This window comes from Brachyistius frenatus, unplaced genomic scaffold (assembly GCF_029030835.1).
Source record: "Brachyistius frenatus isolate BFR_SWC_R1_liver_20210118 unplaced genomic scaffold, ASM2903083v1 Contig_41, whole genome shotgun sequence".
Classification (NCBI taxonomy): Eukaryota; Metazoa; Chordata; class Actinopteri; family Embiotocidae; genus Brachyistius; species Brachyistius frenatus.
Genome location: NW_027210640.1, coordinates 2,438,003 through 2,453,792, shown reverse-complemented (window position 1 = coordinate 2,453,792; position 15,790 = coordinate 2,438,003). Strand labels below are relative to the sequence as shown.

The 15,790-nt window shown below is 40.5% G+C and overlaps 1 protein-coding gene across 1 annotated transcript; it reads left to right on the top strand.

The window, feature by feature from the left end:
* Window positions 1–391: 391 nt before the first annotated feature.
* Window positions 392–13,678, top strand: comp (cartilage oligomeric matrix protein). Its single transcript, XM_069702330.1, has 19 exons — window positions 392–533; window positions 4,374–4,447; window positions 4,573–4,624; window positions 4,923–5,071; window positions 5,390–5,527; window positions 6,388–6,465; window positions 6,902–7,054; window positions 7,298–7,402; window positions 7,858–7,965; window positions 8,108–8,267; window positions 8,630–8,748; window positions 9,734–9,786; window positions 9,866–10,059; window positions 10,149–10,327; window positions 10,433–10,481; window positions 11,397–11,593; window positions 12,003–12,175; window positions 12,814–12,953; window positions 13,284–13,678. Exons 1-19 carry the CDS (start codon window positions 467–469, stop codon window positions 13,340–13,342), a joined length of 2,247 nt encoding a protein of 748 aa, XP_069558431.1. The 5' UTR covers window positions 392–466; the 3' UTR covers window positions 13,343–13,678.
* Window positions 13,679–15,790: the final 2,112 nt, after the last annotated feature.

Here is a 15,790-nt window from a genome sequence, read left to right as displayed (position 1 = left end):
TGAGAAAAAAACAGTCCAGTGAGCCAAAAGGAAACCAACCCTCGAGGCAGTTTTATGGTGCATTAAGTGTCCATAATAAATTTAACACCAACCTTAAAGCTCAGCATACACAAGCCATATTGTTCTGCAACATGTACCCCTGCACACTTTACACTAAATGAAGCATCAAAGTGACATGAAAACACAATGACTGATGCTTCTGTTACACTGTATGTGGGAGTGCATTGTGCTGTGCAGTAAAACCTATTCTTCTTCCCCTTTCTGGTAGCTTTAGGGGAATGGATGCAGATTTAAACCGGGAGAGGGGTGGGGGTTGACAGTGGGGCTATAAAAAACAAAGCAGGGGAGGAAACGCTCCAAGAAGTCTTCTGGAACCAGGTTATCAGGAGGAGCGCTGGGGCCGAGCTGAAGGAGGGAGACGGACCTGCTGTACCTGAACTGATTCTTCTGAGTCAGAGATCCAACCATGCTGTGGTTTGTCAGGCTGACCTGTGCGCTCTGCCTGGGAGGGCACGCGGTGGCAGCACAGAGAGGTGAGAAATATCTTCTGTTCTCTTCTGTTTGACTTTTAATGGTGATTTTTTTAATTTTATTTAGTCAGCTCGTGAGGAACTCGATTGTCCAAATTTAACCACGCAGTGTAAAAAAATATCAAAAGATGACACAACACATGAGAACTGAGGTTGAGAAACAGCAGATACAACAAATAACATGATTTAAAAAGTATAAATACATTTCTGCTTTTGGCTGTGCAGCCAGGAAACAACAAAATGAAAACTGATTGATCCCTCAGGGGAAATTACTTTCATAGATTTTTATTGGAGTTGTTGCTATCAGTCTCAGTTATTTGTTTGAATATATCAAATAGGATGAATGCAGCTTTAAAAAAAAAAAAAGAGACAAAGATGGAATCCATACAGCAGAGAAGTTGTGAACATAAAGAAACAGAGAAAAATTGACAAAATGAATGCTATGAATGAAATTTAGTACAAATAAAGCTTATATTTTTTAAGAAGCATTTACTTTTAAAATTATTCTCTATCAAAAATTAGTCAACTATTTCATCACATAAACAAGTTGAGGGAACACAAAATTGACTTGTAAACATACTAAACGAGCTCAGAGGACATTTTGTGTGCAAATCTTAGCACAATGAAAGAAATCACAATCACTGTTGAGGTCTGTCGTCCAGGTTTCAGCCTCCTCTCTATTAGCGGTGAGAGTGATTTACTTCCAGTATCTTTTCTCTCTGCTGTGGAATTCATTCAGTAAGCAGAGTTGCTGCTAATGAGAAGAACATATTTCCTGCGCTTCAGGCTCAGGAGATTTCTGCCCTCATACAGCTCCTCTGGGGGAGGTGGTGGTGCCTGGTTAAAGAGGGGGTTTGAGGGTGTGGGTGTGGGTGTGTGTGTGTGGAGGGGGGGGGGTGTTGGGGTCTAATGAGTAGAAGCAGTATGATCCTCCAGGATACAACCAAACTTGAACTCACACAGCCCGTCATGAGTGGAGGTTTATGCATGTGGCATCTGCCGAATCTGTAAAAATGATGATGTCTGTGTTTTTTCGTTTTCGTTTTGCTGTAACTGAAGAGCTTTTAAAGCAGCTATGACTTATATTTCCATTGTAAGTGGATTTAGATAAATTTGTCACCTGATTATGGAGCTCCTCTTAGCTTTATGAACTTTTAACAGTTATTTTCAGCTTGTTGTTTAACAGTCCGACTGCACTGTACTGTTTCAGTTCACCCTCACTGCTCTCAGCCATTTCTGGAAGTAGCAGGGTTTTTTTTCCACAGACAAAAGCTCTAAAAACCCTACTGTACACAATCTGCTCAGCACCAAACAGCACACAGACACAGTTAGCAACAATCTGGTAAACATAGTGAAGCACCGATGGGAGCCAAGGAACCAGCTATTTCCCTCAGGAGTTGGTGGAGACCAAAAACAGAGCAAAAAGACAATAAATATTGAACTTGATATCATCAGATGATACAATACTTTAAATTAATGATAATGTTCCTCCATAACTGTTGGATATGTGAATAATCAACTGTTCACTAACAAGTTCATCAAATTAAATATTCTTTTATTGTAGCCTTTACTTTTGTGTTTGAAGTTTTAAGTCCAGCAAACCTCACAAACAAGCCACACTGAGTCACAAGTAGTTTACTCTTTTGAGAGACTTTTGGTAATCTATTAGTCACATTTCTGTTCCTTCAAATGCTTGTGTTTTCACTTCATTTTATCTTATTGTCTCCAGTTAGAGGAAAGAGGCATTAAAATAGAATTAGAGTGAACTATGCTGTCATTTAAGGATATTGAAATCACTCCCTTGTTCACTGCTCTCTAGTCAATAGATGCTGAATAGTTTATTCATCAAAAGTAATCGAAGATCATCACCAACAGGCATTTTAAAAGCAATTTATAGTGAAAAGAATTTCACTTTCACTCAGATTTCAGAAAAAAATAAAACAGTGGATAGTAAAGATAGTGTTCTATATAATAAACACAGTTTGCAGACAGAAATAACACTAAACAAATTTAGATTAATTTCTGGGATAAAAATTTATAAAACCACTGAAATATGTCTGTAGCACATATACTGAAGTCAGCAGTTTGACTGACGGTAATATCAGTTACACAACAATAACGTAAACTTGTACCAAACCAAGTAATAACTATAGCTGCAAAACTACTGTAGTAGTGAGTTCTGGCAACTGTATTTTTTCTTGTGTATAAATCAAACTTATCATTCCCAGGATGAATTTCTTTTCCCAGTCTAACTTTAAAGACAATCTTCTTTTTATTTGTGGGATAGTTATTGTTGGATAGTTAACAGATGGTTGAAAGACGATAATCTGCATCAAACATCCAGATGATATTCAGACATGGAACCCTCACAGTGTTACACTGTAGAAACGCCAGGATGTGCACAGAGTTTAATTCCTGTCAGCATGTGAGCTTGAAGAATGTATCTTCCAGCAAATCTTGTATCGTTCCATATCTGGAAAGTCAATTCTGCTGCTGCAATCAAAACATCGCGGAGTCCAGTGAATGCGTAGGTCGTGGATACAAACGAGGCCTGTGGTGGCTGAGGAATGCCGTGTATTATAGACTCTGGTATTATTGAGGCAGTGGATCATGTTGAACAGGATACCCCCACATGTCCATATTTGCTTTTCGGTGAGCTTCAAGTCCAGATGTTCAGCCAGGAAGGCTTTCAAGAAAAAACTGATGAGGTGCAAAGAAGAATCTGGAAGCAAAACTGGTCTTCACATGCACTAAATATATGTATTAACTTTTAATGTAAAATACAAAGGTGCCCTTTGAATAAAGTAATGATTATTATTACATACAGTAGGCTCACACCTTCAGTATAATATCAGTATTATCTGCCTGTTTTGCTTTTCAGTGTGATCATAATGAGGTGCATTGATGTCTTTTTGTTCAGTTTTAGTCTAATTCAAGGGCAATTAAATGCTGTATTTTTTTCATTTCGCTTGCTGTAATAATCTATGGGATTTTAGTCCCAGAGAAAGGTACATTTGGATGTCATAAGCATGACACTTAATTTGTTGTTTTCTTAAAAATTGCCCAATGGCTGCAAATACATGTTAAATATAAGACGTCCAAGGATTGAGCCTTGGGGAACCCCACACATCATGTTCACCTGCTCAGAAGGATAAAGACTAAACAATTCCAGTCTTGATGATACATGTAGCAAAACTGCAAGTACTACTTTGGTTTACCTCAGTACAAGACAGGACAACTGGGTAAAATGTGCAACACGTTTAATAAAAGAAACCATTAGTGACTCACACACCAGGGAAATCCAGAAACTCAAAGAGCTGTGTGCTTCAGAGCACACACTAAGTTGAACTGGTCACTTTTAATCAGACTCTCCATGCCATTTTCTTGATATCTTCTGACAACGAGTGTGTGAGAAACCAGTCTCACCACACTGCTGCCCATATATATAGAGAGAGTAATCAGTCAATGTGAAACACCTGTGCTAATTATCTCCCTCCCTGGCACTGTTCCCAGAACCACTCCCACCATCTCTCCAGCCCACAGCTGACACCACTACTGTGGCCATGGAGGCCGACCCAGTTTTCTGTTCTGTCCAGTGGAAGTATATTATATCCACTGTATCAAAGGAAGCACATAAATCTAACTAGACCAGATCTGAAATGTTACCTGAATCAGGTAAAAAATATCTTAATGGGAGCGCTCAATATTGTGGTTGGGCCAAAATCCAAATAGAAACTCATCAAAGTAACAATATACAATATATAATATTACAATGTTGTCATGTCGATAAATGACAAAGATTTTCCATAGGTTGAATATATTGTGTTTTCTTTTCTAATCTAGATGGAGAAATTATCAGTCAGATTAAAATGACTAACCTCGCTTTGGCTGAAATTAAAGAGCTTCTCAAACAACAGGTAAACCTACCTAATTTAGGAGGAAAATAACGTCGTAACTTTTTTCTAAATTGACTTTTCCTAATCTGAAGTGTTGAGGGAATGCAAAACATGAATTTAATCTATTGATCCATTGTATTCTCCAGATTAAAGAGATAGTTTTCCTGAAGAACACAGTGATGGAGTGTGAAGCCTGTGGTGAGTTGATCAGCCTCCTCATGTATAACTCACTTACAAATGTCCAAAAATACATCTGAACCTGATACAACTTATTTTCCATATGTTGAAGACCTGCATAGGAATACATATACGAAAATGTGATAAGGATAGACTGCAGTATTAGTCATGTATTTTGATGGTAGTGTCATCATCATATACTGTAAATCTGAACAAACTGGATGAGATATGAAACATTAGAATAAACTGAAATCAGTATAATGTTTTTAGATGCCTTACTGCACTGAAACAGAAGACAGCTGATCTCCTCTCTCCTCAGGGATGGGAGGTATGCAGCCTCGTCCTTCCTGTGTGCCCAACCCCTGCCACCCGGGGGTGAAGTGTATGGAGACACCTCAGGGTATAAAGTGTGGACCCTGTCCTGATGGCATGGAGGGGAACGGCACTCACTGCACTGACGTGGACGAGGTACACAGATTTGACAAACTAAATGGGTAAGTCTGGGTTCGAATCCCGGACGAGCCCCCGTTTTTTCCCAGCAATGTCTTAATGTTTGGTTTGTTGCACTTCTGTCACTGTTATTGGTTTCTGAGGTTTGGTGGCCTCGTATTTTACCCAGCATACATCCTCCCAACTTGTACCTGAACAAAGGCCTAATGAGCTAAGATAAGTGTAAACACCTGTGTGGTACAGAACTGAAAGCAAAATCCTGAGTAACTGATGGAAGAGACAGGTCCTGATACTTTGATAATGTCCCTATGTGTGTGTGTCCTCTGTTATCGACAGTGTACTGTGATGCCCTGTCACATGGGTGTTCGCTGCATTAACACCTCACCGGGTTTCCGCTGTGGTTTTTGTCCTGCTGGATACACCGGCCCCCAGGTCCAGGGCTTCGGCCTCACCTACGCTACTGCCAATAAACAGGTCAGTATTGATGATGAGAAACACTCTGATTAAACTGCATTACTTATTTATAATGTATTGTTTCAGTAGTGGTAACATAGTGATTATAGTCTGGAAACCTTGTTCGCATCAAGGTTTACTCAGTCACTCTGAAGGGTGGACCAATCAGAAACAAGTGGGGGGGCTAAGCGCGTTGAAGTCAAGGATTTGTTTCAAAATGTAGCTCCAACTGTGTTTGTGGTTGTAAACCTAGATGAAGCAATATAAACGGCTGTAGGAATGCTTTCAAATATCGAGGAATTGAAACTGGAGCAAGAACCAGGCCTAAAATCGAAAAAGAAAATAGTCTCGGATGGTCATTTACTGACATGGCATCGGGCGAAGCTCTTATTTTTTCCAGCTTTGGGAGTTTTTGCGTCCAACTTACCTCATATTAACACCAGGACAGCAGAAAACCGAAACCAAAGGATCATTTCAATATTAATTGCACAAAATCGAACTTTTAAGTTTATAAGAACTTTCTTACCTACAATAATCCTGAAAAATCATGTCATCTAATCAATATCGTGAAAAATATGTGGAGGATATGGATTTAATTAGAAACATTTAAAATATCTTCACACCTTTCTAAGTTTGTTGGTAGTTTTTGGTGAAGAAGGAATTCTCCCAATGGAAGCAAGCTTATTTTTGCTTCTCACCAGCTTCTTCCTTTAGCCATTAGCAACTCCTGCTCACTGTCTGTAGTACAAACAAAGGGTGCCGTTTCAACACCACTTTAATCCTTGTTGCGGAACTGACTTTGCTTCACTTCTCATTTGTTTGTCTCTTGTTTCACTGTTAATGTGGAAACCCACAAAGTTTCTTCTGTTTGTCCATTCAAGGTATGCAAAGATATCAATGAGTGTGAAGATCCCACCAATAGAGGCTGTGTGGAGAACTCTGTGTGTATGAACACCCCTGTGAGTATCAACACTATGAATTTGTAGTAAATCACTGATAGTCACATTTATGTAAAGCTGCTGCTAATATAGTACCTCCTAACCTATAAGAAAGAGACTTCAGCACACTCAAAAAGAGCCAGCAATGTTTTTTAGTTTTAATAAAAAAGTATTGATTTACCCAAACATCTGAGCAAATTAGTTCTACTTGAGATGCTAACCGATACTTTGTGAATTCAATAAACTGTAAGAAACCCGCCCCTGAAGTTTATATTTGGCAAATATTAACTAGATATACTAATAATAACTAATGCTCCATTTTAGCATTTATCTTTAAATCCCTATGACAACTGTCCAAGTCTAACCTTTGCAGGTCTATAATTATAATACTGTTGTAGGAACACTGGCTGACCCCGTGACCTCGTGGGATGGTTTTGATCCCTCTGTGTATCATTAGGGCTCGTTCAGGTGTGGTCCATGTAAGACAGGCTACATTGGGGATCAACGACAGGGCTGTAAGCCTGAGAGAGCCTGCGGGAATGGCCAACCCAACCCCTGCCACGCCAGCGCCGATTGCATCGTCCATCGAGAGGGGACCATCGAGTGTCAGGTGAGCAAATAAAATGTTCCGATTTGTCATCCTCGGGTCATATTTCTCACTGAAAAGCTGTCACGTTCACTTCACTGAGCCTTTAAAAACATTTACGACCTGTCACTTTGAAACATTTATGTTTGAGTCTGTGTGCCAGATGTTGTGAAATCTGTTGGAGCAGTTACTCTCATCTGAAACTGGATGCAGCATTTCCAATGAAAACAGCCTGTGCAGCTACTGAAACATTTTCCATCCTCACAGTGTGGAGTTGGATGGGCTGGTAACGGCTACCTCTGCGGTCCTGACACTGACATCGATGGTTTCCCTGATGACAAACTGGGCTGTCCTGAGAGGAACTGTGACAAGGTGAGTCTCCTTCATGACTGCAAGACATCTCTGTAAATTACTGATATATATATTAAAAAAAAGTAATCTGCATAAAACATCCCAATTTATGTAGCTGCTGAGGATAAAAGGTGATTCACAGTTCTGAGGAAAAGGTTTCGGCATTATAAGTAAAGTGAGGATGTTTTCAAAGATAATGCCATGAAAAGTAAACTTTATACAAAGTGCTGTAAACAATTTTTTTTTAAAAGGTACTTGTAAGGCAGGTTGTTCCGAACATCTTCATCCCAGTTCAGACCAAAGGTTTAAGACGAGACAAGACTGCTTTAGAAAGTATTAGAATTTAAGGCACAATAGTTATTGTTTTTCTACTTATTAGAGGAGACACTAACTTCTCTAAAGAGATACAAACCAAGGGAGATCTGCAGTCTCTAGTTCATTGCATCTTCTTTACTAATGAGTGCTTTGCTTTTCAGGATAACTGTCTCACTGTGCCCAACTCTGGTCAAGAGGACGCTGACAGTGATGGACTTGGAGACGCCTGTGATGAAGACGCAGATGGGGATGGGATCCTAAACATGCAGGTTCATGCAGAAAAGACAATAAAAATGTTTCAAAGAGTTTTAAAACAAATCAAAGAAACTTGTGTGGGCGTTTGTTTTTCATGTCACTTTACTTGCAGAAAATAAAACATTTCATTTCCATTTAAAACGTTTTTTTTTACAGGACAACTGTGTGCTGGTGCCTAACGTGGACCAGAGGAACATTGATGAGGATGACTTTGGCGACGCCTGCGACAACTGCCGCGCAGTCAAAAACAACGACCAGAAGGACACAGACGTGGACAAATTTGGCGACGAATGTGATGAAGATATTGACGGGGATGGTGAGCACTCTGACTCATTTACAATAGTAAGAATTGTAATAAGTAATGTAATAATTAATAATAGTAATATTAATAGTAATAAACCTTTAATGATGAAATGAAGCCTCCTATCGCCTTCTGTCTCTTCAGCAATGACGTTTGTAGTTTAATCATTTATATTTTGAGTTATGAAGAGCATGTGATCATTTTTAAAGTCAGTTAAGAAGTAAATAAAAAGCTGAACATTTGGATTAATTCTAAATATTTATTTAAAAAAGCTTTATAATTTGAGTTACACCCGTAGCTGTCGTGGACACGGAGTACATAAACCAAATCAAGGCCATGTGCTTGTCAATATCTACTGACGTTCACTTTAATCTCAGGAATCCCCAATAACCTGGACAACTGCATAAGAGTTCCCAACGCCGACCAGAAAGATCGAGATGGAGACAATGTGGGAGATGCCTGCGACAGCTGTCCTTACATACCCAACCCCGACCAGGTGACAAATCTCTTCTGTTTCGGTGATACACAGCTCTTCGACTCATATTGTAAACAGGGTCACAATGCTACTCTTTTACACAGTGGTTGGAGTTTCGGGTTATAGTTTCTGTCGGTTGCAGGAATTTTTTTTTTTTTTTATTTTTTATTTTTACCAGTTTTCACGTCATTTTGGACTGATTATAACTATTATTGCACAGATTATTTAACCCTCACAAGACCAACTCTGTAATCCAATGAACATCTCGAGTCATCCAGGAACATGAATGGTTTTAAGGCACATGACATGAATGTCGCATAAGAATGAACACAAATTATTCTTTTGATTTGCAAGTCTGTTTGGCCAAATATACAAACACAAATGGAAATTAATGTAAGAAACGGTGGGAAAAAAAAACCCTACAATACAGTGAACCCTCGCTATAACGCGGTTCACCTTTCACGGTCTCGCTGCTTCACGGATTTGCATCATGCATTGAAATCACATTACGACTATATGTAACGTAGATATATTTAATGTCCAGTTCTATCTATTTCAATTGTAAAATAAAGGTTACTACTTCACGGATTTCGCCTATCACGGTTTCTATTTGGAACGTAACCCCCGCGAAAAACGAGGGTTCACTGTATAAGCAATTTATTACAAACAATACTGAACAAAATCTGCAGAAAATACTTAAAGAGCAATTTAACAGAAACTAAAAGTCTTGACCTCCAGTGGTTTAACTTCTCACTGTCACAGTGATGTAGGAGCGTACACCTGAGTGTATAAGTACTCTCTGACATCACACAACAGCTGCAACTGCTCCGAAACTTTCTCAAATACTAAATACATAACAAAATGTACTGTACATTTTGGAATAGTGTCCCCTGAGATGATCATTATCATGGCGTGGTGTGACACCCGGATGCTTCCTGTTGTGTCAGAGGTAGCGCAGACCTTTCTAAAATCTCATGTTAATACCAACTCACGTCATGTTTCTCAGATGGATGCGGACAATGACTTGATTGGAGACCCTTGTGACACCAACAAGGACAGGTACTGTGTCGCCTCATCAATCATTGCATATGTTTATCTGTGGCATCTGTCATAAAACATCTACTTTTTTCTCGTCCAGCGATGGTGATGGTCATCAAGATTCTCGGGACAACTGCCCTGCCGTCATCAACAGCTCGCAGCTGGACACCGACAAAGACGGAAAGGGTGACGAGTGCGATGAGGACGATGATAATGACGGCATCCCAGACCTGCTGCCCCCCGGTCCTGATAACTGTCGTCTGATCCCAAACCCCCTGCAGGAGGACTCTGACGGTGGGTAAAGTCATTGACATATTAAAGCAGAAATGAATTTCTTATTATACCCAGTATGTAATAAAAGACCTATTTATATATCCTCCCAGGGGACGGTGTGGGTAATGTATGCGAGAAGGATTTCGACAATGACACTATAGTCGACACCATTGACGTTTGTCCTGAAAACGCTGAGGTCACCCTCACCGACTTCAGGGAGTACCAGACCGTCGTTTTAGACCCGGAGGGAGACGCACAGATCGACCCCAACTGGGTGGTGCTGAACCAGGTCAAGTGACGGCTTTTTTTTTGCTTGTTTTGTTGTTGCACTTTCATGTCCAAAAATAGTTTGCCATCAAATTAAATTCTTCTAAAACTGTTGTTGTTTGTTCAGGGAAGAGAGATCGTCCAGACTATGAACAGTGACCCCGGGTTGGCTGTTGGTAAGAACATCTCATAGTTAAAGTAATAGTTTTGACAGGCTTCGCAGGGAAAGGGACTAGAGAGCATGACACTGACACACGGATGAGGTAAAACCAAGTGGCAACCAACCGGGATGTCAACCATCCGTTTGTTAACTGCAGTTTTGAAGCTTCAAATTCGGATTTTGGCCGTCACCATCTTGCTAGTTTGGAGCCAGAAATGACCTTATACCTGGACAAGCTGGGGAGGAGCGAGCAAAGGATCTGACTCGTTCAGAGGACACCACGCTTCGCCCACTTATAGCGGAATCCTGACTGCACCACAGACCTGTCAATCAAATAGACACGACCCCGAAACATATCACTTTTTGAAGCCTAATATCTGATAAATGATGGGATTCGTTTCAGGTAGACCTCCAGAAAATGAGTATGAAGGAGTGACTTTAATCTAAAATCTATTGACCTTGTATGTCCTAGTGGCCCTCGGTGGTATTGCAGTTGGAGGCACTTCCGCGTCTGCCTCGTTTTTCCGACCCTGAAGCTATATGTCCACTTTTATATACAGTCTACGGGTAAACAAAAGCACTTTACTTACAGTTGTGGTCAAACACGAAGTTCAAGCCTTAGGGACACACATAGGGGAAATGCAGAGGCCGAAACACGAGGAAACCGGTACATGCACAGGTTGACATGGAGGCTCACGACTTAGTTTTGACCGAAGGATGGGGGTATGTGTACTGGCTGGTTGATTGTCAAGTGACAGCAGCTGGGGCTGATTGGGGAACTGGGAGCAGGTGAGGGAACAAACTAAACTTAAAATAAGCACCATAGACTTGAATGTTGATAACGATATTGTTCTAAACCAGCACCAAGGTATATTTTTCACGAGTTCCACATTACACGTCTGATTACTGTGTGCAACGGTCTGTCCCACAGGTTACACTGCTTTCAGCGGCGTGGACTTTGAAGGGACGTTTCATGTTAATACGGTGACAGACGACGACTACGCTGGATTTATCTTCGGCTACCAGGACAGCTCCAGTTTCTACGTGGTGATGTGGAAGCAGGTGGAGCAGATTTACTGGCAGGCAAACCCGTTCAGAGCCGTGGCAGAACCAGGCATACAGCTGAAGGTAGTTTGCTCCGAAATGTACCCAACCCCCCCCCCACACACATTTTAGACTTTTAGTTTGCAGATATTAAACTTTGTGGTCGAACAGTTTAGTTATAAGAAATACCAGTTGGATAAAGAAAACGTATAACAGTGTTTTAAGTTTGATAGCTTCATTAATAGATTTTAATGCTACCGATCACCGTCTATTACTCATAATAACAGATCTATATAGACTATTTAATTACAGCTTATTAATCCTTTTTTTTTTTTTTTTTTTTTTTTTTTAAACAAAACCCTCATAAATAAACCTCAATGTCCAGCTGTCAGCCAGAAGCTCTGTAAATTTATTTTGTGCAGTTTTGAAGTTGACGACAACAAGAAAACCGTCCAGACGCTCAGACTCCTTGTCCTTTGTTGTGTTTGAAAAGGCAGTAAAGTCAAACACGGGTCCAGGTGAAAATCTGAGGAACGCCCTGTGGCACACCGGCGACACCGGTGACCAGGTGAAACTTCTCTGGAAGGACGCTCGCAATGTTGGCTGGAAGGACAAGACTTCGTACCGCTGGTTCCTGCAGCACCGGCCTGCTGACGGATACATCAGGTACTGACTGACTTCAATCTTTAACTGAGGCATGTAGGCAAACGTATTTGACGCTGTTGAGAGTTAGATGAGAGGACCAGTACCAGTTTTATCCAGTAGAATTTGAGGCGCAGTGAGCTAAATGCTTATGTCGGCATGCTAAAAATGTTTACAAGCGCAACATAAAACAAACTGACGGTAATTTAATCCATTTTCACCATTTCAGTTTCGCGTATTTGCTCGTAAACCATTTTGACCTGATGATGGTGCTACTTGAAAAGTTAGTGGGTCACCAGACAATTCAGCCTCTGACCACTACGAATACGCACAGAAGATTTAACAGCAATCCATTTTGCAGCTGTTCAGACATTTCGGGAAAAAGCCAAAATGTGAACCACTCTGCTGGAGTGAAACTCGCAGAGGATCAACCAAAGTCAGGAGGATTCATCCTCTGGGAAACGTTACCGCCTTTAAAAAGTCACGCCATCCATCGAAAAGTCAGGATATTTTGGTTTGGACCAAACAAGCACACTAAAAGACGGGTTTAAAGCCTGAAGAGCGGCAGAAAATGGAGACGCGATCTGATCCAAATTTGTTCACGAAGAAGGAATTTATGATTCTCACCGTGATGTTTCTTCCCGCTCTCTGTCGGTGAGCAGAGTTCGTTTCTTCGAGGGTCCTCAGATGGTGGCGGACACGGGCGTCATCATAGACGTCACGATGAGAGGAGGCCGACTGGGAGTCTTCTGCTTCTCCCAGGAGAACATCATCTGGGCCAACCTGCGTTATCGCTGCAACGGTGAGTGACGTGTTCAAAAGGGTTGAGAGGCTGAACTGTGACCGCAAAGTGTTCTCCATTCATTCAATCAATCACAGCCACCTTACCTTATCTCTGGTTTGAGATGTTCCAGTTTAAAAAGTCAAAGTTAGTCTTCGGTGAATGAGACGAGCCCGGCAGCTGCTGGTTTGGGTTTTCCAACAGATACAGGCAACCCCAAGGCGAAAGGGTTACCATGACACCTCATGCGCGTTCACCGATTTTGTGCTAATTGGAAAGGTCGTAAATAAAAGCTAAAGGTACAAATGAATTTCAAGCTGTGAATTGACTTTCTGCCGTGTCTCCGTTCAGACACTCTCCCCGAGGACTTTGACACCTACAGAGCCCAGCAGGTCCAGCTGGCGGTCTGATGACAACAAACAAAACACTTTCCAACGCGCAAAGAAAACCATCGCCATGGAAACGAGGAATTAAAAGATCCACCAGACGAGTTTGAAACTTCTCAAAGAAGAAAACTGATTGCGCAAAGAGGAAACCTCCCAGATTGTAAAAACTCTTCAGAGAGAAGCCGTAACATGACATGAAATGCTCGGATTGTTTACAAACAGAAATTTCTGTCTTGAATATCGTTGCTACAAAGCATTGTCCGCTGTATATTTACATTTTAATTCTGACTTTTGAAAGAAGACCTCTTACAAAGATTTAGCTGTCAGTAATAAATAAATGTGGACTTTAGTAAATTCTGGTTGTGCGTGAATTTTCTTTGGATGCAAAGATGATTGTGCAGATTCAAATATATCGATTCATTACAATTAAGTAAAAGTAAAATAGTTTATTTTGGAAGCAGCTTTAAATTAAAAGATGTCAGATGCATCGGTAAAATTATTCTTTAAACCTGTAAATTCTGTTTGATAATGCAGATGATAAAAAAAAAAAAAAAAAAAAAAAAAAAAAAGTGCCTGATTTTGTCATGAAAAGCGTCTTTGAGACTCTAGGAAAGTTCTCTGTTAATGAGATGTATTATATATCATTACATGTGAATTATGAAGCCCCGCTATACTAACGCTGCCACACAAAAGGCCAAACCATTTGATTTCAAGTAACAGACGTGACTTTTTTCAAACTCAACATCTTTTAGTGGAAATCAACATTCTGAACATTTCACAAGCATGCACATATCCAAAATAATCTTTTAAATTTGCATTTGGAAATACAGATTACAAAATAGAAACGATAGCAAAGACAATATACAACAGGATTGAAACATCATGCATGTCCACAGCAACACGCTGCGATGTTGTAAAATGACACTGGACAGTTTCTTAATCAACATATTCTGCAAATCAAAGACTATGTGCAGAGAAAAATCTGTCTTCCACATTCAATTTAATTGACATTTTTCTTTCATCTTATAAACAAATGGTCACGTAAGAAGAATCACATGGCAACAAAGAAATAACTACAGATCTCTTTACTACGACTTACAGGACAACAGTGATATAATGCTATTCTCACTATAAGCTTGAACTTAAACTGGTTTTCCAGAGCCGTTTACACGTTTCAGTGGATGGTTGAGTCATTTAGAAGAAAAAAAACCAAAACCCATGTTTTTAAAGGGACGTTTTATTCAGGCCTAAAACACTCTGGGAACAAGCGGTAAAGACGGAGCAGCAGCTCTTTCCTTTTATTCTGGGACTGAGGACACACCTTTGCACGCAGGACTCCTGTTCGAGCGTCTGCCTTTTCAGCTCGAGACGAAGTTCAGCTTTTCAACACAACATCAAGGAGGTTGGGTCGAGAAGGTAAGTCGGTCGTGTCTCAGAGTAAAACGAGCAGACGAGTCAAAACTAAGCTGTCGACAAGACGTAGTGGATACATTTCAGATGATGTGTGCATCTCATGTTCGAAAAAATGAACCTGCAGCTTACAGTTCAGTCTTAACCTCAACTCTGGTGAAGAACATTTACTTTTTTTTTTACTCTCATAACTGCCTTTTTTTTTTTTTTTTAACTCCTCGCTTCATTCGGAAGTTTACTAGCAGACTAACTTGAAGTCAAGTCTTTAACCGGTGTTCCACCTGCTGTTAGAAAACCCTTCATCGATTCATTCATTTCCAACGCGTACATAAGAGACCAGCGTGAGCTTCACTGCACCTAAATAAAAACTCCTCTCCCGTATGACACGCTTTATCCTCCTCGTCCAGATGTTTCGGGCGGCTGGAAGTGTTAGATGAAGCACGGCGTGCTGGAGAAGAGTTATAACCTAAACATTTAAGAGTTTGCGCTACTTCCCTGTAGTGAGACCTTTTGCAGCACCTGTGAGTGGCAGTACGTGTGGTTGAAGCCAAGATACAAACTGCTTTCACTTGAGCGTGTTCGAGGTTGGAATTAACTACAATAAATCTGACCCAGCGTACGAACTCGCTCAAACTCAACGTTGGGGGGTGGGGGGGAGAAATGACCGACAAAGAAATACATTCAGAGCGCCGTTCCTTTCCAACACGGGTGTAAGCTGCACTGGAGTAAGCCCTTTCTGGTTTTGCATCCCCTTAAAATCTTCACAGATTTAAAAAAAAAAAAAAAAAAAAAAAAAGACGAGCTATAATGTAGTTTACAAAGAAAAAAAAAATAGAGAAAATCTTTTCTCTGACATGAAAATATCTCAGGAGTTATACATCTGGTGCGAAACAGTCAGCATTCACATCGGGCAGAACAGTCCCTGCTCAAAAAGCCAGAAAGTCACAAATAAAGTGCGAAGCAACTAGTGGACTAAAACATTGCACGAAAAACAAACAAACAAAAACTTTACCCAGTCCAGAACCTGACATGATAGGCAACAACAACAACAACAACAACAAC